The sequence below is a fragment of the Somniosus microcephalus genome, chromosome 8 (genome assembly GCF_052327205.1).
Source record: "Somniosus microcephalus isolate GS21.2 chromosome 8, FLI_Smic_1.0, whole genome shotgun sequence".
Lineage (NCBI taxonomy): Eukaryota > Metazoa > Chordata > Chondrichthyes > Squaliformes > Somniosidae > Somniosus > Somniosus microcephalus.
This window is the reverse complement of record NC_140994.1, coordinates 198,954,943-198,978,161: the sequence shown is the minus strand read 5'-3', so window position 1 is coordinate 198,978,161 and position 23,219 is coordinate 198,954,943. Positions and strand designations below refer to the sequence as shown.

Below are 23,219 nucleotides of genomic sequence, written 5' to 3'. Positions count from 1 at the left end.
AAATCTGGAACACTCTCCCCCAAATGCAGTTGAGGCTAGGTCAAATGAAAATTTCAAAACTGAGATTGATAAATTTTTGTTTGGCAAGGCGGGTAAATTGAGTTGAGATGCAGATCAGCCCTGATCTAATTGAATGGTGGAACAGGCTCAAGGGGTTGAATGGCCTACTCCTGTTCCTATGTTCCAGATGTCCACAGGCTTGCAAATGGCAAATGTCAGGCCTATAATGAAAGCCTTTCATCATGCTATTCCAAGTTACATTTTATTGTGGTGATCTATTTACAGAATCAATCTTGTACTTCATATACACCTGCAACTGAAAGCTGGAATGGGTATGACGGCTGCCTATAATCACTACGTTTTGTGCTTACAGGCTAAAAATAAACTGTGCCAAACACAGGACCTTATGTTTGTGAACAAGAACAAACACAGATGGAAGCAAAGAACGGATGAAACAGCATGGGAATGAAGCACATTTCAGGGGATGCCACAACATACTCGGACTTACATTCTCAAAATTTCTCCCATGGATTTTGCTGAATTCAATCCATTAATCTTAAGTATTTGAAGGCGGATGAAACAATAATTCATATATGTGGAAATCCCACCAACTGTTTGAAATTTGCACTGTATGGGTAATATTCAGACTTTACACTATAGGAAGGGAGCCACTCCCTCTAGAACATACAATGAATATGATTTTTAAACGATCAATTTAAATGGCCAGAGAATCATGCGCAACAAACAGCAGATTTCTGATGATATGTGCTCCTGGTGGACAAGGCTCCCCATCCAGCAACACAAAGTTGGAAAAAAATCAGTCAACTGATCACAACTAACAATTCTAACTGAATTACACACTTAGGTTCACTGGTTACATAAATATAATAAAATTACTGGTGGAATCTGTGCCCATTTACTCTTTTTGAATAAATATATAGTTAATCCATGCTACACAACAGTAGTTGATCTCTTGGCATGTCTAAGAACAGTAGGGGCATCCTATTTGTCAGTCTGATGACCATTTAAACTCAAGACAAAATGGCTGAAAGTTGCCAATGATCCACATAGGTGTCATCTGAAAACTTTGTGATTTGCTGAAAACAAGTTGGTAAAAATGATAAGCAAAGATGCACTTCACAGAACACCTTTTGCACAGGTAGCACATTTGAAAGCAGCTCATCTGTTTTTATACCACCCATGAGCTGGATCGAGATAATTCAATGAAACAGTCCTCTCATTGAGCATCCTCTATTTTACTAACTTAGAATGATTGCATGTCAAAACCAAAATCACTGGATATAAATAGAAGGCTAAGAGTAAAGTTTTTTGTAATTCCAATGTACTTTGGACAAAATATATTATTTCTGTGCTTTGTTTACTTGAATTTAAATGAAAATATTTTTAAATGGCAAGCAGTTCCACCACTACTTACCTTTCTGCTTTATTATTGTTTTCTTCATATATAATTGGTTCATTGTCCAAGCTTTTGTCAGGCAAATCCAGGAGTGGAACTTTGGGAAGAGACAAGTTTTCCACAACCTACAAATTTCCAAAAAAACAGAAGTTATTCAAGTCCAACCAGAAAATGGCTGTGATGAGGATACAGTTCCTATCCTGAGAGTCGTGTATATCATTTTAAAGTTGTGGAAACCTTATGAAGAAGTCCAAAGGGTTCCTTGGAAAAAGTATAATGGCTGCTGTGAGATTATCTGTTTCAGAGCTCCAATAGGTTTTGATCCATAATTAACCAATTCATATTCTTTTGAAAGAGAAGGGATATCTTTACATGCCAGTTTCATGAGAATAGATCATGGTGTTACTTGCAATTATCTGTGTTCTAGAATTGCTAAACCATCAGGAAACACACTATAAAGTTTGACTTAGGGTTGGTGCACATTGTTACAGATAAGATACCACTGTTGCTTTGATGGCTAGTTCAAACAAAACATAGTATCCTAAACAGTTGCATTTCTACATCCAAGAAAGAACACTCATGTAACCTAAAAACCCTTCAGTGTCTTCAATTACCTATTGGTTTTACCAGTGATAATTGCTAGTAGGGGCTTAATGAGGAATCATTCTGTGCAATTTACTATTCCATGCCATTTACCATCATTCTGGGTTCCCAATTTACTGAGAAAGGCTGCATGGATTTTGGAATGCTTTTGAATTTTTAATTCTCAAAGACCAGTTTATACATCAAATAAATTTGGTTATTATACACTGTTAGTATCTTGCTAGATGTTTTTGTTTCAATATAATGTTTAACTGTACATAAATCAGAAAAAGTACATCAGTCTTTCTACAGTGGTCTAGCAACGTGTTATTTGTTCATCCTGAGTTAGTGGGAGAGTGTGTTGAGCATCCCATGCAATGTTCATTCTAAATTTTATTTGTTTTGGGCGGCCTGTTTATTTCAATGCATGGTATCATAAAGGGAACAACTTGTGAGCGGCCTGCGCGGTACCTTTCAGATTGCTGCGCAGCTTAGAGGGACCACTGATCCCAAGTACTCTGTAGCAAGTGCTTACAATGAATCAGGGCTAACTGTTAAACCGGAGTATGCTACCTCATAATACACGGCAGAGAATAAAGTCACAGGTTTTGGTTCATAAGGGACTCTGTCTGTATGGTAACTGCAACCTAACTGAAACAACTAGCATTTATACAGCGCTTTTAACATAGTAAAACGTCCCAAGGCGCTTCACAGGAGCGTTATCAGACAAAAACTGACAGAGACAAAGAAGGAGACATTAGGACGGGGATGCTTGGTCAAAGACGTAGGTTTTAAGCAATGCCTTAAGAGAGAGAGGGGTGGAGAGGCGAAGAGAATTCTAGAATTTAGGGCCTAGACAGCTGAAGGCATGGCCGCCAATGGAGAGACAAAGAAAGTGGGGGATGCACAAGAGGCCAAAGTTGGAAGATCAGCGCTCTCTGAGGGTTCTGGGCTGGAGGAGATTACAGAGATAGGGAGGGGTAAGGCCATGGAGAGATTTGAACATGAGGATGATAATTTTAAAATGGAGACGCTAGTGGACCAGGAGCCAAGGTAGGCCAGCAAGTACAGGGGTAATGGGTGAACGGGACTTGGTGCAAATTAGGATTCTGGCAGCAGAGTTTTGGGTGAGCTCAAGTTTATGGAGGGTGGAACTTGGGAGGTCAGACGGGAGGGCACTGGAATACGCGAGTCTGGAGGTAACAAAAGCATGGGTGAGGGTTTCTGCAGTAGATAGCCAAGGCAGGGGCGGAGACAAGCAAAGTTAGAGGTGGAAGTAGATCGTCTTTGTGAAGGAGAGAATATGGGGTTGGAAGCTCAGCTCTGGGTCAACAGGTCAGCAAGGCCACAGTCTGGTTCAGCCCGAGACAATGGCCATAGAGGGAGAATGGAATTGATGGCGAGGGAATTAAGTTTGTGGCAGGGCCGAAAACAATTGCTTCCGTCTTCCCAATGATTAATTGTATGTAATTGCAGCTCATTCAGGATTGAATGTTGGACAGGTAGCCAGACAACAGAGGCAGTGGATGGATCGATAGAGGTGGTTGTGAGGTAGAGCTGGGTGTCGCCAGCATACGTGCAGAACCTGATGTTATGTCTTTGGATGATGTCACAGAGGTGCGAGATTATCATGAATTAATTAGTTTTTAGAATACTTGCTTTACTATCTTATAATCATCAGTAATAGATTTATAATTGCATGTAAGAATTAAATATAAAAGTCTGTAATCATCAACTGTGTGCAATGGTAACCTGAATTATATAGGGCATGTAACCCTTTTGCTTATAATTAAAAGTCTGTGAGTAAGCTGTAACCAGGCAACCTAGGGTGAGAAAGAGGATTGCTATAGTCGAATAGTGAGGTGGTGGGTGAAAGTTGGATATTAGCCAACAGTAAGGAGGAGACAGAGCACAGCTAGCCTGGGAACCAAGGTTAGGTGCAGTTTCCATTGTGGAGAAGGGTTTAAGGAGACAGTTGGTAGTGGAGCAAAGTAGCTGGGGGTTATATTTGCATTCTAGGATGATCATGGAATAGTGAGCAGTTTTGGCAGAGGTGAGTAGGACTCAATAATGGTCCAGCCAGATTTGGCAGTAAATGGCTAAACTGTTGAGCACCATATAACATTCAAATGTGCAGCTCTTGGACTTAATGGAGTGAAGATGGGGGGGGGGGGGGGGCTGTACCAGAGGGAACAACCAGGGTGGGAGAAAGTAAAAATATTGCTAGGAACAAGGGCATCAAAGGCAGATGCGAGTATGTGATTGAGCAGATCAATAGTTGCAGAAGTACCGTTGCGAACTACACGAGAATACCTGCCTTATGAGTCACCTCCACTCACTAAATAGGCACTCACCAATTCCCCCATAAGACATCAATGATGCGAGGGCACCAATTCAATTCCCTATTTTTTTGCATTATAAAGTGAATCCCTAATCAGTATTACAGTTTTTCTTTCCACAAGGGAAGCAAAGGCATTTGAAACAACAGTAGTAGCTACAACAATGATGATCCAAAATGCTTTTAAAATAATAATCTTTTGCTTACTTGTATCAAAGATGTAAATGTAACAAATATTATAGTAACCAAATGTACTACAGCTCTCTTCAAAAAGTTAGAATTCAAGCTGGAAGACCTTTCACCAACAGGTGGCAGTGCCCAACACCTGTCATCAATTCAATTCAATTCAATTCGCTTTATTGGCATGACAAGTTACATCTTATGTTGCCAAAGCATCGGAGAACATTCATGTTTGTTCACAAAAATACAGATCTATCCATAGTGTATAAACAGATATATCCCTGAGTGTATAAATATACTTTCATATAATTTATATATACTCTTATCTTATCTTTAGTGGTTGTCCCTCTGTTTATGGCAAGCTGTAACATAGTGTGCCGCTAGTGTTATGCAACTTCTCTCTTCCCCTAGTAGGTATGGGAGTTTTTGGTTGTCATTCAATTTTCTGAATTCCGGGCATATTTTTGTAAATTTTGGGTAGAAATTCTCCCTTATGCCCTGATATTTTCTACAAGCTGTGAGGAAGTGCATCTCTGTCTCCACCATTCCCTGACTGCAGTGAGGGCATATCCTGTCCTCTCTTGGTAGCCGGGTCTGCCTGTGTCTACCTTTTTCGATCGCCAGGCTATGTTCACTAAGTCTGTACATTGTCAGGATTTTTCTCAGTTTGCTGTCCTTTACCATGGTCAGGTAATCAGCTATGTTGTATTGTCTGTTTAGGGCCAAGTAGCAATTGAGTTTGCTTTGGGTTTTTGTTGTTTCTGCCCAATATGTCAGATATTTTTCCTTTTGCTTAGCGACGATTGTGTTGGGTCGAATTCTTTGTGTTACGCTGTCACTGTCCTGTGGCTGGTTATTGTTAGTAGTTACTTCACTGAGTCCCAGGACTAGTTGACTGAGGGTATTCTTCTTTATGGTCAGCTCTTGGCATTTCAGGGCGTCGTAGTGATAGCATTGGGGGTTGCTCATTTGTAGGTGATTCCAAAATTTGGTGGCTCTTTTTTTTTGACTGGAAACAGTAATAGAAGGGGAGGGATTTTCCACCAGAGACAAAAATACTATTTCATTTGGCAATGACACTGGCTTAGTGGAGTATATCCAAAAACTATAAATTCCAAGTCAGCAAGAGAAAATGATAATTAATTATCTCTGTTCCTTCCACCATAATTTCTGCAGGATTCTGGTTGAGGGGGGAAAAAAAGGAAATACAAGCACCTGTTGTTCTAGAGGAGGCCATAGTATTGGAAGAGTGGGCTCTGCATCCTTAGAACAAAACCATGGCAGTTTTGACACACAATATCACAAATTGTAGTCAGAAATGAACCCAGGAGAATATCTACAATGTCTGTGCAGTCGACTCATGAGGATGTAACAGCATCTAACTCAGTCAACAACTATACTGTCCAATCAGCCTTGGCTCAGTATCAGTACTCTCGCCTCCGTGTCAGATGGTCATGGCTTCAAGTCGCACATAATCTAAGGCTGACACTTTTTGATGAGATGTTAAACCAAGGTCCAGGCTGCCCTCTCCAGTGAGAAAATCCCATTGCACTAGTTAAAGAAGAACATACAAGCTGAACTTTTTTTGTTCCTATGTTCCAATCTGGCTGGATGCCAATTCAAGAGTGTTACCAGATCAAGGAATTTCCAGTGATGACTTGGTAAAGCCATAAAGCCAAATGCAAACCCTAAGTCGTCAAAGGTATATAAAAGGTGCAATAAGCAGACCATAAGACAAACCTACATATAACTAACTATGTTACACTACATAGCTGCTGCATTACACAATTTTTAAAACACCCTCATTTTTCATCTGGTTCATAAATTTCCAATTAAATGTTATTTCACTTTATTAAAATAGCATGCTAAAACTCAATTCATTTCTTAGTCCAAGCAATGCCCACGTTACCATGACGCAAATTAATCTAAAATTGAAGTGAATAGTAATAAAGCAAGAAGCACTTTTTACACCAAGAATACTTAGTCATAAGATATCTAATTTTCAACTATATTCATTTTAAGTGTATACTTCTTGTTTGCCTCAACCAAGTTAGCCCTGTGTTCAATTGGTCATAGCCCTCAACCACTGTTACAGAATGAACAAACTCTTGTCCTTTCTCATGAAGACGCACGCAGCTAAAAAAAAAATCCTACTGATAAATAGTTGGCATGGCAACATAAATAGCATTGGTCCTATCAGTATAGCACATTATGATTGCGATTCCCAGTAAAGTCCAACCTCGAGTATGCCTCTGCAGCTCAGCAAGTGAAATCAGATGTTTGAAATGGTGTCCAATGTCTGCACAAACTAAAACTGAAATCACCCCATTTCAAGTTATGCATATTCAGAAATTACATAAGTGATTTCATAATGCCTACATTTTCTATGTCAAAACAGCAGTTTTTATTCATAGTCATTAAATCTTATGCTACAATAAAAGTTAATTCCTCTACCAGACTGAAGAATTATGCTTCATTTTCTGTTTCTTTCAAAATCATGTATAAAATGCAATTATATTTCATTGATATTACATATTACAGAACTACTCCAACTGAAGGAAATTCATTCCCTAACCCAATTCCTGGTAGGAGTTATTATCCAGTTTATACTGCAGGTTGATGCAGCAACACATGTACAACTACTGTATATATCCAAGACCACAAAAGTAAGAGTTGCATTCTAGGTATGAACCTTCCCACATGTTAGAACAAAGTTTACACAAATCAGCAAGGTAGACATAGCCTGAGCTCTCAGGCGGCCCATAGCCAGAATATAGCAGCCAATCACCTTTGGTGCTAGCAGCACTTTGCCTGCAGAGACAGTACATCACCCAAGGTTGATCTCTGCCTCTGGAGACATATACAAGGTCTTTGTTATATTGAGCTGCTGTTTCTGAAGGCAGGGCGTTGACAATATGAATAGGGTATTTAATGTGATCTCAAACTTCAGATCTTTTATACTCATTTCATCACAAATATATATTGTTTTACTTACATTTTCAACATCCTGATGCAAATGAGTTTCCAGTACTTCCAAGGTACAATTATGTAGTGAAAGCTGCTGATCATTGTCTTCCAAACTATCCGCATGCTGTAAAGTTTCTGAAAGGGCTGTTTTACTAACTTCAGTGTTGTGACTATTCTCTTCAGTGAGATCGCCTCTAGAATTTGGAGAAAGAAAATCAGAGAAACTGCAATCCAGTTCAGAGAAAATATTACACAAAAATTCTGGGAACTTCTTTTTTAATTTAGCCGCTCAATTTATTTTCCTACAAACTGTAGAATACCACTACAGGTAGACTACCCTTTATCCGGACTTCCGAAAACCGAAACCCTCTAAAAACCGAAGGTTTTTTCGTTCAGCGTAAGTCGTGCATACGAACGAAAAAACCTTCGGTTTTTAGAGGGTTCCGGTTTCGGAAGTTCGGATAAAGGGTTAAGTCGTGCGCACGACCCCCCGCGGACCCCGCCGGCCCCAACTGACTTACGCTGAGCGTCAGCGTAGGTCGTGCGCACGACCCCCCGCCGACCCCCCTTCCGAAATCCGAAATTCTCCTTTATCCGAAACTCGGCTGGTCCCGAGGTTTTCGGATAAAGGATAGTCTACCTGTACAATGTTGGAGCTCTTAATACATATTGCACCACTGTGATGAGTTTAAGATTGAAGTCATTCTTTTCTAGACATATTTTAATTTGATGTTTAATCCCATTTCCTGCAAACGGTAAGAGGGGAGATCAAAGACAAGGAGAATCGGAAGATAGCGAAGAATTCTGTTATATTCCTAGACTGACTAACGAAAACCTCACAGGATTTGTCGATAAATACATCACGAAACATTTAACATTTTCAATTATGGTTCATAAATGTTGCACTACAAAAATCAAATTGTTTCATTTAAAAGCTGTAGTAGAAAAAAAACAGGTACCATTTACCACTATACAAATCAAAGAGTGAAATTGTGATGTTAAATTAAGTTGCACACTCCTGAAATGTGCACAAAAGTAAAAGGGGGGGAAGGAAACAGAAGTGGGGGGTACAGCGAGGGGCGGGGAAAGAGGGAGAGAGAGAGATGGGGAAGAGAGCAAAGATGGAAGCAAGAGGGGGTGAACTGTAGGGGAAGCAAGGGTGGAAAAAGGTCATGGGAAAGAAAAAGTGTGCAAAGCAAAGGTTTACCAGTGGGACTCTGCAGAGCCAGTTAGAGGAAAAGAAAATATAAAATGCTTATTTTAGTTTCTCAAGATCAAAAGGTATTGAAAACAGGTTTGGAAGTCAGGTTTTAAATCAATTTTGAAAGGGATACAACTTGAAAGTTGTTCATCTACATCTATCGAGTTTTTGTTTAGTGAACAGATAGATATTAATCTGCATTATTACTTATGCCTCTGAAGTACCTTGAGATATTTTTCTATGTTAACTGCACTATAAAATGAAAGTTGCTGTTGTTGCTGCAAGATATTAAAACAGAGAATGATTCTGTTTTAGTAACATTTTAGGCATTTTTCAAATGGAGAAAAGTGACCTATTGATCCAAATTGTAATACAATCTACACCTAATAATCCAGACACTTTATGCTAAAAAAAAATCAAATTATGCAATAATTCACATTAAGCGTGAACACAGTGGTAATTTAGTACTGCAAAATATTCAAATCCAATATTTACATCTACCAGATAATTCTAAATTTAGCAACTTCAAATTAAGAGTAAACTGCCACTTCCTCAGTCATCTCCATCCCCAAGGTGACAGCCAGGATAGCCATATTTCAGGGAAATGGGGGATGGAACCAAAGACAAGTAAAAGTCTTGGTCACAAGCACAGAAATCACCAAAAGGAAAATAAGAGGCAAAAAAACATTAAAAATATAGAATAAATAATTTCTGAAAACTGTACCGTCAATAAATGTTACACTGACAAAATAAAACAGCAAGTCACTTCTACTAAATACGCTACACACAGATTTTTTAAAAAGTTTAAAGATACCCAAAAGCAGGCAAGATTTTTACATAAGAACATAAGATGTAGGAGCAGGAGTAGGTCATTTGGCCCATCGAGCCTGCTCCGCCATTCAATAAGATCATGGCTGATCTGATCTCGGCCTCAACTCCACTTCCCTGCCTGCTCACCATAACCCTTCGCTCCCTTACCATTCAAAAATCTGTCTATCTCCACCTTAAATATATTCAATGGCCCAGCCTCCACAGCGCTCTGGGGAAGAGAATTCCAAAGATTCACGACCCTCGGAGAAGAAATTCCTCCTCATTTCCATTTTCAATGGGTGCCCCCTTATTCTGAAATGATGCCCCCTAGTTCTAGATTCCCCCACGAGGGGAAACATCCTCTCTGCATCTACACTGTCAAGCCCCTTCAGAATCTTATATGTTTCAATAAGATCCCCTCATTCTTCTATAGGGGATCTTATTTTTGGTTCATAGGTGAACCAAACCAATGTAAGAACATCAATTTGTAACACGGGTTATTTAAATCATAGCAATTGTGTCAGACCTTCGAGTTTTTCACTAACTGGTCTTTCTTGCTTGTACATCTTAGTACAATATAAGTCTGGTTAAGCACATTACATTTTATTTTTTTAAAAACCTTCTGTTCCTTGACTAAACAGAATTGCAGAAATACCAGTTTGTAAAACAATTATTTTTCTAGGAAGGCATTTCAAATTAAAGATGAACAAATGATAGTCATAGAATATTCTTCCTGGCTCCCACAATGGCTCAGTAAGTTTACCATGTGAGCAGCTGAATTATACCAATCAGAATGTTCACAGGTTTAATCACTGCACATGCACAGTTAGCTGATTTCAGTTAGGGTGGCAATGGGAACATTAAAATTGGCTCCAACAGTTCTGGATTAAGGAGGTGGAATCAGCAGATTCTGCTCCTTGATCATTCTTCAGGAGAGGAAAGAAAAAAATTGACAAGAAAGAAAAATAATTCTCGCTACAATTGTGGATGCTTAAATTACACGCAACCAGCTACATAAATCCAAATAGTTAAATTGTGATGAAAACGATCAGTACTTACTCTGCAGATACAGTCACTTGGTTGATAGGGGAGCCATGAGCACTGCAACAGAAAAATAAATAATGTACATTTAGTCTCAATTGCACTTTTACAAAAGGGCAATCTGGAAACAGTGCAAGAGTGCTGGCAACACATGCGTTGCAATTTATGAAGATGAAATACATCCTATTCTAACAGAACACAAAGATTTAATCCTATAACACAATACCATAAACAACCATAAAATTAGATACCAATAGCTGGATTGGCATTAGAAACATGACTAAGCAATATGTAATAGCAAGTTTATTTAGGAAAAACAAAACAAATGAACAAACTTGCATTTATATAGCCTCAGGACATCCCTAAGTCCTTTAAAGTCAATGAAGTATTTTTTTTGGAAGTGTTACAGTTGTAATGTAGGAAACAGCAGCCAATATGGAGACAGCAAGTTCCCAGTAACAGCAATGAAACAAGCGACCAGATTATCTGTTTTTAGGTGTCGGTTGAGGAATAAATGTTGGCTGGGAGAACTCCCGTGCTCAATTTCGAATAATGCCATGGGATCTTTTACGTCTACCCAAGAGGACTTTGCTTTAAAGTTTCATCTGAAATTCTCGCACTCTCTCAATACTGCACTGAAGTGCGTGCCTAGATTATGTGCTCAAGTCTCTGGAATGGGGCTGGAATCCACAACCTCCTAACTCAGTGGTGAGAGTGCTACCACTGAGCCAAGGCCTTATTTAGAAAGTTTCCAAATAACAAATTGTGTAAGAGTTTACTGCATTTAAATTTCTTTTATATGTTCTAAACGACAGCTAGAAACAGTTAAAAATTACTGTACAGCAAATGCAAGAAGAGAGTTAAGTCACAAATACAAACAAGGGCTTACTAATACAGGATCTTCACACATTATGCCTTAATATGCAACTTGAAGGAGCATACCGGAAAATTATTAAATACTGCGGATTTGTGGCTGATTTAAGGATACAGGCATACTTAAAAAAGGGAAATGTCTGGAAAATCCCCTCTCATTTGTGGAAGGAAAAAAAAGACAGACATTCATTTTTTTCATGCTGACATCATCACAACTTGTACAATTTGTAAATATTGCCATTTAAAAAAACAAAATTATGTCAAAAGCACATTGACTGCTTTAAGAGCAAACAGTTCCTGCAAACACCAACATTAATTTAGTAGAACCTCAGAACTAAACAATTAACTCAAAAATTCTGGTAGTGGCCAAGTCTCATCTGGCCATAATCTTTGGATTCGCACCCCATAAAATACAGATGACCACTCATTCGAGTGACTACTGATCAGACACTGACCTGGATAGGTCATTCCCATGCAAGTCTCATCTATCTGGAAGACCCAGAATGGCAAGTGCTGACAAGTTTGCTTTTGGGAGAACAAATACATTGGCCCTAAATTAGCGGTCAGCAGCGAAGCAAAGGCATTCGATGCTGGCCCCAAAGAAAGCTGCTAGTTGCAACCTCAAGACATGGGGTAGATGCTGGGAGGATGTTTCCCCTGGATGGGGAGTCTAGAACTATGGGTCAGTCTCAGAATAAGGAGTTGGCCATTTAGGACTGAGATGAAGAGAAATTTCTTCACTCAAAGGGTTGTGAATCTTTGGAATTCTCTACTCGAGAGAGCTGTGGTTGCTCAGTCGTCAAGTATATTCAAGATAGAGATCAATAGATTTTTGGATATTAAGGGAATCAAGGGATATGGGGATAGTGCAGGAAGGTGGAGTTGAGGTAGAAGATCAGCCATGATCTTATTGAATGTCAGAGCAAGCTCGAAGGGCTGAATGGCCTACTCCTGCTCCTATTTATTATGTTCTTATCATCATTTCTGTAAGAGCTTTTGACACAACTCATTGTGGCCGATTTCCTTCTAACCAAGGAGTTAATTGAACATCCCTTGGGGAGACATCTGTAGCCTTAACTGTAAAAGCTTTGAAGGAAATGCTCCAGGACCAAGGGTTCCAAAGCAATTAAAAAAGATGCGTAAAAATCTAATTAGAAATACAAAGATTCTGATAAAAGTTCGTACCCAAAACTTTAATCTATATTTCAGTTTCACATTATAATAGGATAGTAAAATCTCAAGAATGATCCCTGTGAAAGGAAAATAATACTTTAAATCCTGTTAAATGGACAGAAAATTTGAAGAATGTGAAGCATGTCAAGAGGACTTTCAGGATCACAAAACTGTCTGTTTAAAAGATGTCCATTTTTAATGCGAGCCTTTGTTCTATTTTAATCTATCAGTCCATTGCAGAAAAACAATGGACAACAGTCAGAGGAAAATGATTAATTCTGCCTAAAGATTGTCACGCAAGGGCAAAACTGCGAGTGGGGAAGTAAATGAGTGTGAGGGAATTATTAAATCAGCTTAAAAGGAAAAACATGACATAAACCTGTTCTTATTCTAGAGTTTTTCAAGTTGCATTGTTTAAATATAAAAATGTAGTTACTTAACATGCTTAACTTTAAACAGCAAATCTTTTTATGATGCCTATTTAAACCATGTAACATGCAAAACCTTAAATGTATCTGACACCACTAACTTCCAGTTAAACAGCACTACAATCCGTAGAACAAGAGCTTTAGATTTGGAAGATTATTCGCAATTACAGAAGAAAATTCTTCCAAAGTTGCTTAAGTACTTTGAAATATGCGACATCTAAACAATATCTCAACAGAATTAAAGTTAAATCGCTCCTTTAAACAAAGCAACTTTAAGAGGTTGAGAGACCACATTAATCTGTTTTGGTATGTTGCTATTTTAGTTATGTGTTTTGCTTTAGAACCAGAGATTCTAGTTGAAAAGTTGGAATATCAGTACTTTAGTTAAGTTCAGTTAATGAGATAACCAGGAAGAAATACTTGTGCTATAAAACTACTCTCCCTTTTCCCTCCAATCAATAGTGAATGTGGACACGAGTATCTACACTCGAGGATTGCAGCATAGTTCAAAAACCTTGCTCCCAAAAGTTCCAACACAATTAAATCTTGAAGCAAACCCGATAATCATTATTTTAGGAAATAAAAAAACTAGGTTTAATGTTCATGTCATTTTTATGCCATGTTAACCTGTTTAAAATAGATAATTTAACATCTGTGTTGAATAATGCTAATCATAATCTAGAGAGAGAAGAAACTTTCATTTACATAGCACCTTTCATGTTCTTAGGATATTCCAAAGCTCTTAACAGCCAATTAATTACTTTTTGGAGTGTAGCAACTGTTGTAGAAGGGAAATACAGCAGCCAATTTGTGCACAGCAAGATCCCACAGACAGGAATGAGATAACTGACAAGTTAATCCATTTTTGATAGTGCTGGCTGATGGATAAATGTTGGCCAGTACACCAGGAGAACTCCTCTGCTCTTCTTTGAATAGTGCCATGGGATCTTTTACATCCACCTGAACAGGCAGATGGGTCTTAGCTTTAACATTTCATCTAAAAGACAACACCTCCAAAATGCAGCACTCCCTCAGTACTATATTGACGTGCCAGCCTAGATCATGTCCATCTAAGCCACCTTGTTTAAAAAAAAAGTTATTTAACCAGTTTTATTTATAGGCCAATAACTGTTAATGGTTTATAATAAATAGACAGATCATTCGATCACCCAATCAGGGAATGGAAAGTGTAAGCAAGAATTAATTTTCAAAGAGATAAATTCAACATTCAACACTGATGTTTCAGATGCCAAAAAAATAAACTTGAAAATCAGGAAGCAAAAGGGCAATGGTCGACAGGTGTTTTTGTGACTAGAAGGCTGCTTCCAGTGGGGTTCTGCAGGGCTCAGTACTCAGTCCCTTGCTTTTTGTGGTATACATCAATGATTTAGACTTAAATGTAGGGAGCACGATTAAGAAGTTAGCAGATAATATGAAATTTGGCCATGTGGTTGGTAGTGAGGAAGATAGCTGCAGACTGCAGGATGATATCAATGGATTGGTCAGGTGGGCAGAAAAGTGGCAAATGGAATTCAATCCGGAGAAGTGTGAGGTAATGCATTAGGGGAGGGCTAAGGCAAAGGAATACACAACAAGTGGTAGGATACTGGAAAGTATAGAGAAATAGAGGGACCTTAGAGCGCATGTCCACAGATCCCTGAAGGTAGCAGAACAGGTAGATAAGGTGGTTAAGAAGGCATACAGGATCCTTTCCTTTATTAGCCGAGGCATAGAATATAAGAGTAGCGAGGTTATGCTTGAACTGTATACCAGGAAACTTTGGTTTATCCGGAGGTTATATGTCCGGAATACTCGATCTAACGGCAAAAATCAGGAGCCGTTTTTTTAGTTCTCGTTGCTTTTCCCCCCCCCCCCCCCAGTCAGGCACTGCAAGGTCTGCAGCTATAGCAACAGCTTCAGCTAGAGACGCTTGCAGCTGCAGCCGACTGTTTTGAAGCTGTTGCTAAGCAACAGGGTTTGTTGATTCACACGGAGCTTTTCAGTTCCGTATCTCTCAACATTAACGCTGATATGTCCGGCACTTTTGATGGTACAGCACCAGCTCAGTCCCGTCAGTGCCGGATATCAGAAAGTTTCCTGTAAAACACTAGTTAGGCCACAGCTAGAGTAGTGTACAGTTCTGGTCACCACATTACAGGAAAGATGCGATTGCACTAGAAAGGTTACAGAGGAGATTTACGAGAATGTTGCCAGGACTGGAGAATTTTTAGCTATGAGGAAAGATTGGATCGGCTGTGGTTGTTTTCTTTGGAACAGAGGAGGCGAAGGGGAGACTTAATTGAGGTGTATAAAAATATGCGGGGCCTAGATAGAGTGGATAGGAAGGACCTATTTCCCTTAGCAGAGGGGTCAATAAACAATAAATGATTTAAAGTAACAGGTCGAAGGATTAGAGGGGAGATGAGGAGAACTTTTTTCCACCCAGAGGGTGGTGGGGGTTTGGAACTCACTGCCCGATAGGGTGGTAGAGGCAGAAACGTTAATCTCATTTAAAAAGTACTTGGATATGCACTTGAAGTGCCATAACCTGCAAGGCTATGGACCAAGAGCTGGAAAGTGGGATTTGGCGGGATAGCTCTTTTTCGGCCAACACAGACATGATTGGCCAAATGGCCTCCTTCTGTGCTGTAAATTTCTATGATTCTATGAAAAGGAATCTGTGGTGACCTGTGTAAGAAACTATATTAAGTATTATTCCCAAACCAGATAACTATTTAAAACTTCTAATACTTAATTAGGAAAAGCTTTTACAAAGGGAGGCAAGATTATTTAAAAAGTCTCCAAATTTCATCCAGAAGCTGCTCTGCTACCAGCTGTAGCTCCACCTACCCCTATTCCCACCCTAAATCAGCAAACACCTCCATAGGGACCAATGCTGATCAGCATCCATATCCTGAAAACTGACTGCAAAGTGTCCAAGCTTCAAACTTCACTACTAACCAGATGTTGCTGGGTACATTCTTCTTCTCACCCCATTACACACCCACATTTACCACCTTTAAATGTTTCCAGCGGTATTCCATTCTGTGAAATGAAGGGCAAATACTTGGGTCATCAACAAACATTAGTTACTTAAAAGGTTTTACAACTGAATGAATAATCTGAACATAATGCTGATAAACATGGTAATATTCATTATGGAAACTGATGCAAGATACACTTCGCATCTTAGTAACACAGCTCTGCCTTCAGCAGAGAATGGAGACCGCTATATTCAGGGATCACAGTTTCACCTTAAATTGGTATCAACAATGTGTCTAGTCAAATAACCCTCTAACTCTATAGCCATTTTTGAAATCTTTGTAAAACACGTGTAAAAATACCTGAAAGAAATATTGACTGAGTTCAGATCACACTTATTTAAGCTGTATCAAACCATTTCCCCTCAACCTATACTGCAGTCTTTACAGAAGCAAATACTGAAAGTGTACCAAATATTTTATAAGCAAAATGATGTGGCCTAATTACCAAGTACAGAGATGGTATCTTACCATACATTTTTTAAATGTAACTAATAGATAAACCACATGAATAGATTGAAGATACTGTAACTTGAGCAGTATAAAAATTCTGAGAATTTAAAAATGTTTGTCATTTTGATTTATGCCATTTCAGATGTACATAAAATCCTCAATGTTAAGAGATTATAGGTATACCAATTCCAAAACGGAGGTGGTGAAAAGATCAAAAGCACAAAACATGGTGTCAATCTGCATATTCAATTGATAAGCAGTTAATATTTTACCTTGCTGACAAAACAATATTTTCAGGTTCAGTTATATTCTTAGTTATCATCAAGTGCTCAGTATTCATCATCAACAACATCCTCTCAGATTCTTCAGGAAGTACATCAGTTTGTTCTATTTTATCACCTTCTTCACATGATTCAGTAACCTAAAATCAGAAGCATTTCAACATTAGTGTCATGGGCAAAACAAAGCCTATATAAAAACGTACAACAGTGACATCCAGAACCTGTTCTTTTGCTGTAACAAAAAAATGATATGGTTAACAAAAATATCCTGCCTGTCCAGAGATCTCCCACAACCTTCAATGGAAGAAAACAAATACACAAAACTATTCTGCAACTAGTTTGGTAATTGAAAATAATAAAACGTTAATGAACAATAGGCTTGATGTTTGAGACCCCAGGCAGATCATGGAATGACCTCACATTAAAGTCTCATACAAGTCAACCAAGAAAATAAACCACTTTGGGTAAGCTACACAGGCCAAAAAGCTGACAACTCAAGAATGATGCCAATTATAAGCCTATGACATGAAATCAAGTACTGTAGTTACACATGGTTTGTAAAAAAAAAACTACAGAAATAGCCACAATTATTTCAACAGTATTGGAGGTAAAAAAAAAATAAGTACATGAAAGCCTGATAGAAATATTGAAAGAGCAAGAGAGGTGGTAAATTTCCCAGTGGGGTCCAGCATAGGCTCTCTACCCCAAGTAGATTTTGAAATTTTATTACAATAACTAACATTTGTATAATGTTAAAATAATAAAAATATGTCCCATGGTGCTTTAAAAATAGGCAAAAGGAATACAGACACTGAATCAGGAAGACAATGATTCAATGTGGTGACTGAAAATTTGGTTTAAAAAATGGGTTTTGAGGAGGTTTTTAAAGAAGTGGAGAGATGGAGAAGTTTGGGGAATGAGGTCCAAAAGAAAAGGACTAAGACGGCTAAAACTTCTGCCAATGATGGGGCAAAGTGATGGAGGGGGCAACATGCACAAAAGGCCAGAGTCAGAGGGATTTTGGATTTAAACACACTGGGGATAGGGAGCCATTATAAAATCACCAAGAACATATAGACAAGGATTTTCAATTGAATGTACTAGGGAGAAGGAGCCAGTTTAGGTCACTGACAACAATGAGCAAGCAGAGGAGGAGTCAGTGCGGAACAGGTTATGCCTGGCAGAGTTTTGGACAACCTAAGAATTTCTGGTGGATGGAAGGCCAGCAAGTGTTAAAGTAGCTGAAGTAAGATTAAAATTGAGCACGTTTAGTAGAACGCAATTGCGGCCACAGAATGTGTAAAGATGAAAGGTACTAATTATTCGTATGTTTAATTGCAGAAATGACCATACCAGTTTAGAGAGATGAAACTTACAAAAAGAGACACTGACATAACCCTTTTCTGGAAAACGAAACTTAGTAGCGGCCAGGAGAGGAATGATTTGTTTCTCAGAAATCACATGTCCTGGATGACTCATTTCCAAGAAATCAGAGGATCTACAGGCCCCTTCAGTGAAAAGTGAAACTTATGCTATAGGCTATTTTGTATGAGTTAGACACACCTAGTTAGTGATTAATGTATAGACTTTTAAATCGATTGGACCTCTGGAGTAGGAGGTCTTGGAAAATGTGTATAACTGTGTGAATCTCAAGAGGTTCGGTGGAGTTGGAGCCTTGTGTGGGGACGCAAGAGCATTATCTCCCCAGGCCTGAATAAACCGTTTTGACTTCAATTATTGGGTCTATCTTTCTTACAACAAGCCAGTGACGTCGACCATGTATATCACTTGGTCCGCACTTTGGGGGCTTACATCAGTAGCAAAGCCACGTATAAAGGTTACAGTGGCAGAATGGGCTACGGTTGGGGTGGATCTGGACAATGCTGCAAAAGTGCAAATAAGCAGTCATGGTGAACAGGGCATTAAGATTATCAATGATCTGGTGCAACCCACGACAGTGAACATGCAGGGGGATGGAATCAGTAGCAAGAGAGCAGAGTTTAGTAGCAGGGGCCAAAAACAACAGCTTCCATCTTCCCAAAGCGGAGCTGGAGAAAGTTTTGACTAACAGAGTCAGAGAGTCATAGGCCTAGAAATTGGGTATAGCCCCGCTTGAGGCGTTAGAACTGGCGCTGCGCAAAGTTTATAGCCAGATGAAACTTATCGCTGCCTGGCGCGATATTGGGTTGCATTGCCCCCCCCCCCCCCCCCCCCCCGAGGGGATTGAGGCGCGAATTCAGACGTTGCACGGGGCTCCTAAGGCGCAAAAGTTCAGGCGCTACCCAATATCGGCACGGACGGGCGCAGCGCAGGTGATCTCAATTACCGAAAACCACGAGACTTCCAGGCGCCGGCCAGCTCTTAAAGGGGTGGGTCAGTCAGCCTGAGCTGCCACACTCAACGCCCTGTAGGCCTCAGAATCGGCACTCGCCCTTCTCTGGCGCAAAAAACTTGGTGAGGATGGAGAAGGTGAGACAGAGAGCAGAGCGCTTCAGCACTGAGGCTCTGGACCAGTTGGTGTCCGAAGTGAAGCGCCGTCGAGATGTTCTGTATCCTGACAATGGCAGGAGGCCGAATCAAAAGGATTACCGGCGATCTTGGAGGGAGGTTTATCTGAGGGTCAACTCCAGCATTATGGCGACCAGGAGCCCTGTTCAGTGCAGGAAGAAATTCAACGACCTCACTCGGGTCATTAGGGTGAGTGTTGTTTATGCAAACTTCTGATTCCCTCCATCTGCACTGGACTTCGAGCACCCTATTGCCATGATGCCCCAATGGCCATCTGTCAGCAAGCACCCATGGCCCTTTCTGGGCACACACATGGACATTTGACTCAAGGCCACATGTAAGGGCTCTTGCACCATAGGGGCCATGAGATGATCTCTCACGGCCTCATGTTACAGAACTTCCCCTTCTTTCCCCTGCAGTCCAAGTTGGTGGCGATGCGAAAGGTCCAGCTTCGAACCGGTGGCGGGTCTCCACAAATCTTCACTCTCACGGATCTCGAGGAGAGAGTGCACCAGATTCTTGGAGGACGTCTGAGTGGTCCTGTTACCACTGCAGCTGCCGACCCCATTCTCGACAGCGAGGGTAAGGCTCTCACCTTTTTCAGCTGTTTCCTTCCACTTGGTCCCCCCGCCAGCATGCTTCCTCAGTGTGCAGCCATGTCAGAGCCTTGCTGCAATCTGGCATGCCTTGCCGCAATCTGGCATGCCTTGCCGCCAACCTGTCCTTTTGCTAAAGCCACTCTTCCACCTCCCTGCTTTCAGATGATTCATCACCAACGCGGGATCAACAACCTGAAACTGCCAGTGCCAGTGCCTCCGGAGGCGAGGATCAGGAGGAAGCCGGAGCATCCGTTCCAATCTCAGGGGAGCATACACATCTGCAGACTGGGGATAGTAGTTCCCTGGAGGGGAGGGGGCTCTGATGATGAGCCAGCTGCCGGAACAAGCGGCATGCAGCAACGCAAGGGGGGTAGGCAAGTTTGACCACCGGCTCCCCGGAGGGCAAGGCAGGTAGTGATGACTGCTGCACAGAGTGCAGAGGAGGTGCGTCGCCTGGCTGAAATGAGCACCCAGGCCCAGCTCAGGCACACTGAGCTGATGGCTGCAGTGAGGAGGATGCCTCAGTCAATAGATACACTGGCAAAGAGTGTGTTGGACTTCGGGGCAGCAGTGGAGAGGACTCTCCAGGGCTTCGGGGCAACAATGGAAAGGACTGTTCAGGGCTTCGGACAATCCCTGGAAAGGTCTGTCCAGGGCTTGTCCGAGGCAGTGGAACGGACTGCTCCGGCCTTGTCCAAAGCAATGGAAAGAACTGTCCAGGGCTTCTCCGAAGCACTGGCACCTGCCACACAGGTCCTCACTGCTGCCACGCAGTCACTTGCCGGCCTCGTCCACACCCAGATTGAGGCAACGCGAACTCTCACTGCAGCCACCCTATCTGCATCAGCTAGGATCACCCCAGGCCCTTCCAGTCCCATACAAGGCCAGGAATCAGTGGAGCATGCGATTGCGGCAGATGAGCCGAACCAGTCCCCTCAGAGAGCCAGTGTGTCGTCCGACCATGGTGCAGGTGTCCTCTCTCGGCAGGTGACCATTGCATATGCCAGCGCTGGAACGTCTGCAGTGCAGCTGCCACCACCTGCAGGGCACACTGCTTCCAGCCATGCTCAGATCAAGGAGCCTGCGTCCGCACCCTCCAAGACCAGAGGTCGGCCAGGCCGTCCCTCAGGGGCTTCTGCGCTTCCACACAGTCAGCAGGCGTCCCCCAGCCTTGACCCCGCCACTGGGGTTCAATTACGTAGGAGCAGCAGGGAGGGAAGGGGCTGACCGCGAAAGAGAAGTCGTTCTCCATCAAGGGGCCAGCAGTAGAGGGAGGTGCTGAGACGTTTCTTTGGCCAAATTCAAGGGCACCCTCACCTGTTGTAATTGTTGGAAATGGTTTGTTTCGTTTTGCGGCTTTGCCGAAGAGTTAACTGTTATGTTGTTAGTTATGGTTTCTGTTGACTTGACGTTGTTTTGCTGTAATGAAAGACTTTTGTGACAATAAAGAAAAGTTTTAATGTGCTATGGTACACGTGACGATTTACAGCGATGCTGGCCTTCAGAGGCTTTCAAAGATCCAAAGTGCGCAGGAGTAAAGACACCCATCATTCCGCCAGAGGGGCCTCGAAACGAGTCCTGATGAGCCTCTGACGGATGGCCCTTCCACTTTCAGGAGCCCCTCCATCTTCCTCCTCCTCATGCTCCTCCTCCGCCTGCTCTGCTGGACGTTGAGGGACAGCTGGAATTGGCTGGGTGCGTCGAATCGCCAAGTTGTGGAGCATGCAGCAGACGACGACGATGTGACCCACTTGCTCCGGCGAGTACTGCAGGGCTCCCCCCGAATGGTCCAGACAGCGGAAACGCTGTTTGAGCACACCAATAGTGTGCTCTACAATGTTCCTGGTCACCTGATGGCTGCTGTTGAACAGCTTTTCTGCTGGGGTGGTGGCCAGACGGAGTGGTGTCATCAGCCATGGGCAGAGAGGATAGCCCTTGTCCCCAATAAGCCAGCCTTGTGGTCGAGCCGGCCCCTCAAAAAGGTCACAAACTGAGGTGTGCCGCAGGATAAAGGCATCGTGGCTGCTCCCTGGGAATTGGGCGTTGACTGCCATGATGATTTGGCGGTGGTCACAGACCAGCTGCACGTTGAGTGTGGGGAACCACTTGCGGTTGCGGAAGTCCTCAGGATTCTGGAATGGCGCCCTCAAAGCCACGTGTGTGCAGTCAATCACCCCCTGCACCATGGGGAAGTCCCCAATAGCAGCGAAGCCCTGCGCGCGCTCCGCCTGCTTCTCCAGGGTCAGAGGGAAGGTGATGAATTGATGCCTTCGTCTATAAAGGGCAGCTGTAACTTGCCGGATGCAACAGTGGACTGCAAACAGAGATATTCGCAATGTCCCCAGTGGCTGACTGAAAGGATCCGGTGGCATAGAAATTGAGGGCAACAGTCAGTTTTACGGCCACCGACAGAGAGGTCCTGCACCGTAGCCGCGGCTGCAGATCCTCAGCAAGCAGGTGGCACAGCTCAGTAACAACGTCCCTCCCGAATCGGAGCCTTCGCACACACTGCTCCTCCGACATATCAAGGTATGACACCTGCTGCCTAAAGACCCTCGCAGCATACCCTCGGATTGGCCGACCTCCATTGCCCCTCCTCCTTCTGGCCAATCCCAGCCCTCTCTCCCGCCGTCTCTCTGCCCCTTCACCGTGTTCGGCCATGAGGCTGTTGCCCTCCAAAGCAGCTCCCATTCCGATGCCAGTTGGTCAAAACGCTGTTAGGTGTAGTGCTCCAACTGCTCCGGACAGGTTTGAAGGTCCCAAGTACTCTAATGCTAAATTCCAAAAACTCTGCTCCACAGTAGCTCACCAACTCTCTCCAGCAACGATCAGGCCAAGTGGCTGCAGCTTTTATACTAGAGCTGTCCCCTTTAAATAGCGCCCCCCGACTCCGAGAAGGGCCTGCTAACGTTCCTTCGAACCGTCACTAATAGCGCTAGGCGTAAAAGGTTCCAGGCGCCACACAATATCCGGTCAGGGGCGCCTAAAAGGCGTTGCACACTGAAATGACGTCGATCTGCTTGCGCACACGGGCGCACGCAAACACTTAGCGCAGGCGTTAAATGTATAGTCAATATGGGAGTTGTCGCTATCTTCATTGCGCCCGCCCCAACATTGGGTTACGCCCCAATTCTCGGGCTCTTTAGGCGCTAACCACTGGCGCTACCAACCGAATTTCTAGGCCATAGAGCTTTACAGCACAGAAAGAGGCCCTTCGGCCCATCGTCTCCGCGCCGACCATCAAGCCCCGTCTATTCTAATCCCATTTTCCAGCACTTGGTCCATAGCCTTGTATGCTATGGCGTTTCAAGTGCTCATCTAAATGCT

The 23,219-nt window shown here is 42.1% G+C and overlaps 1 protein-coding gene across 6 annotated transcripts in view; it reads right to left on the bottom strand.

Moving 5' to 3' along the window:
- Nucleotides 1-23,219, bottom strand: part of fam13b (family with sequence similarity 13 member B) — a 220,561-nt gene that overhangs the window by 118,872 nt on the left and 78,470 nt on the right. For all 6 annotated transcript variants that reach the window (XM_085995563.1, XM_085995566.1, XM_085995564.1 and 3 more), the window contains exons 6-9: nucleotides 16,777-16,925; nucleotides 10,555-10,596; nucleotides 7,513-7,678; nucleotides 1,436-1,542 (exon numbers count right to left, since the gene is read on the bottom strand). In XM_085995563.1, the coding sequence (XP_085851689.1) occupies nucleotides 1,436-1,542; nucleotides 7,513-7,678; nucleotides 10,555-10,596; nucleotides 16,777-16,925 (464 nt within the window). The remainder of the gene's footprint in view (nucleotides 1-1,435; nucleotides 1,543-7,512; nucleotides 7,679-10,554; nucleotides 10,597-16,776; nucleotides 16,926-23,219) is intronic.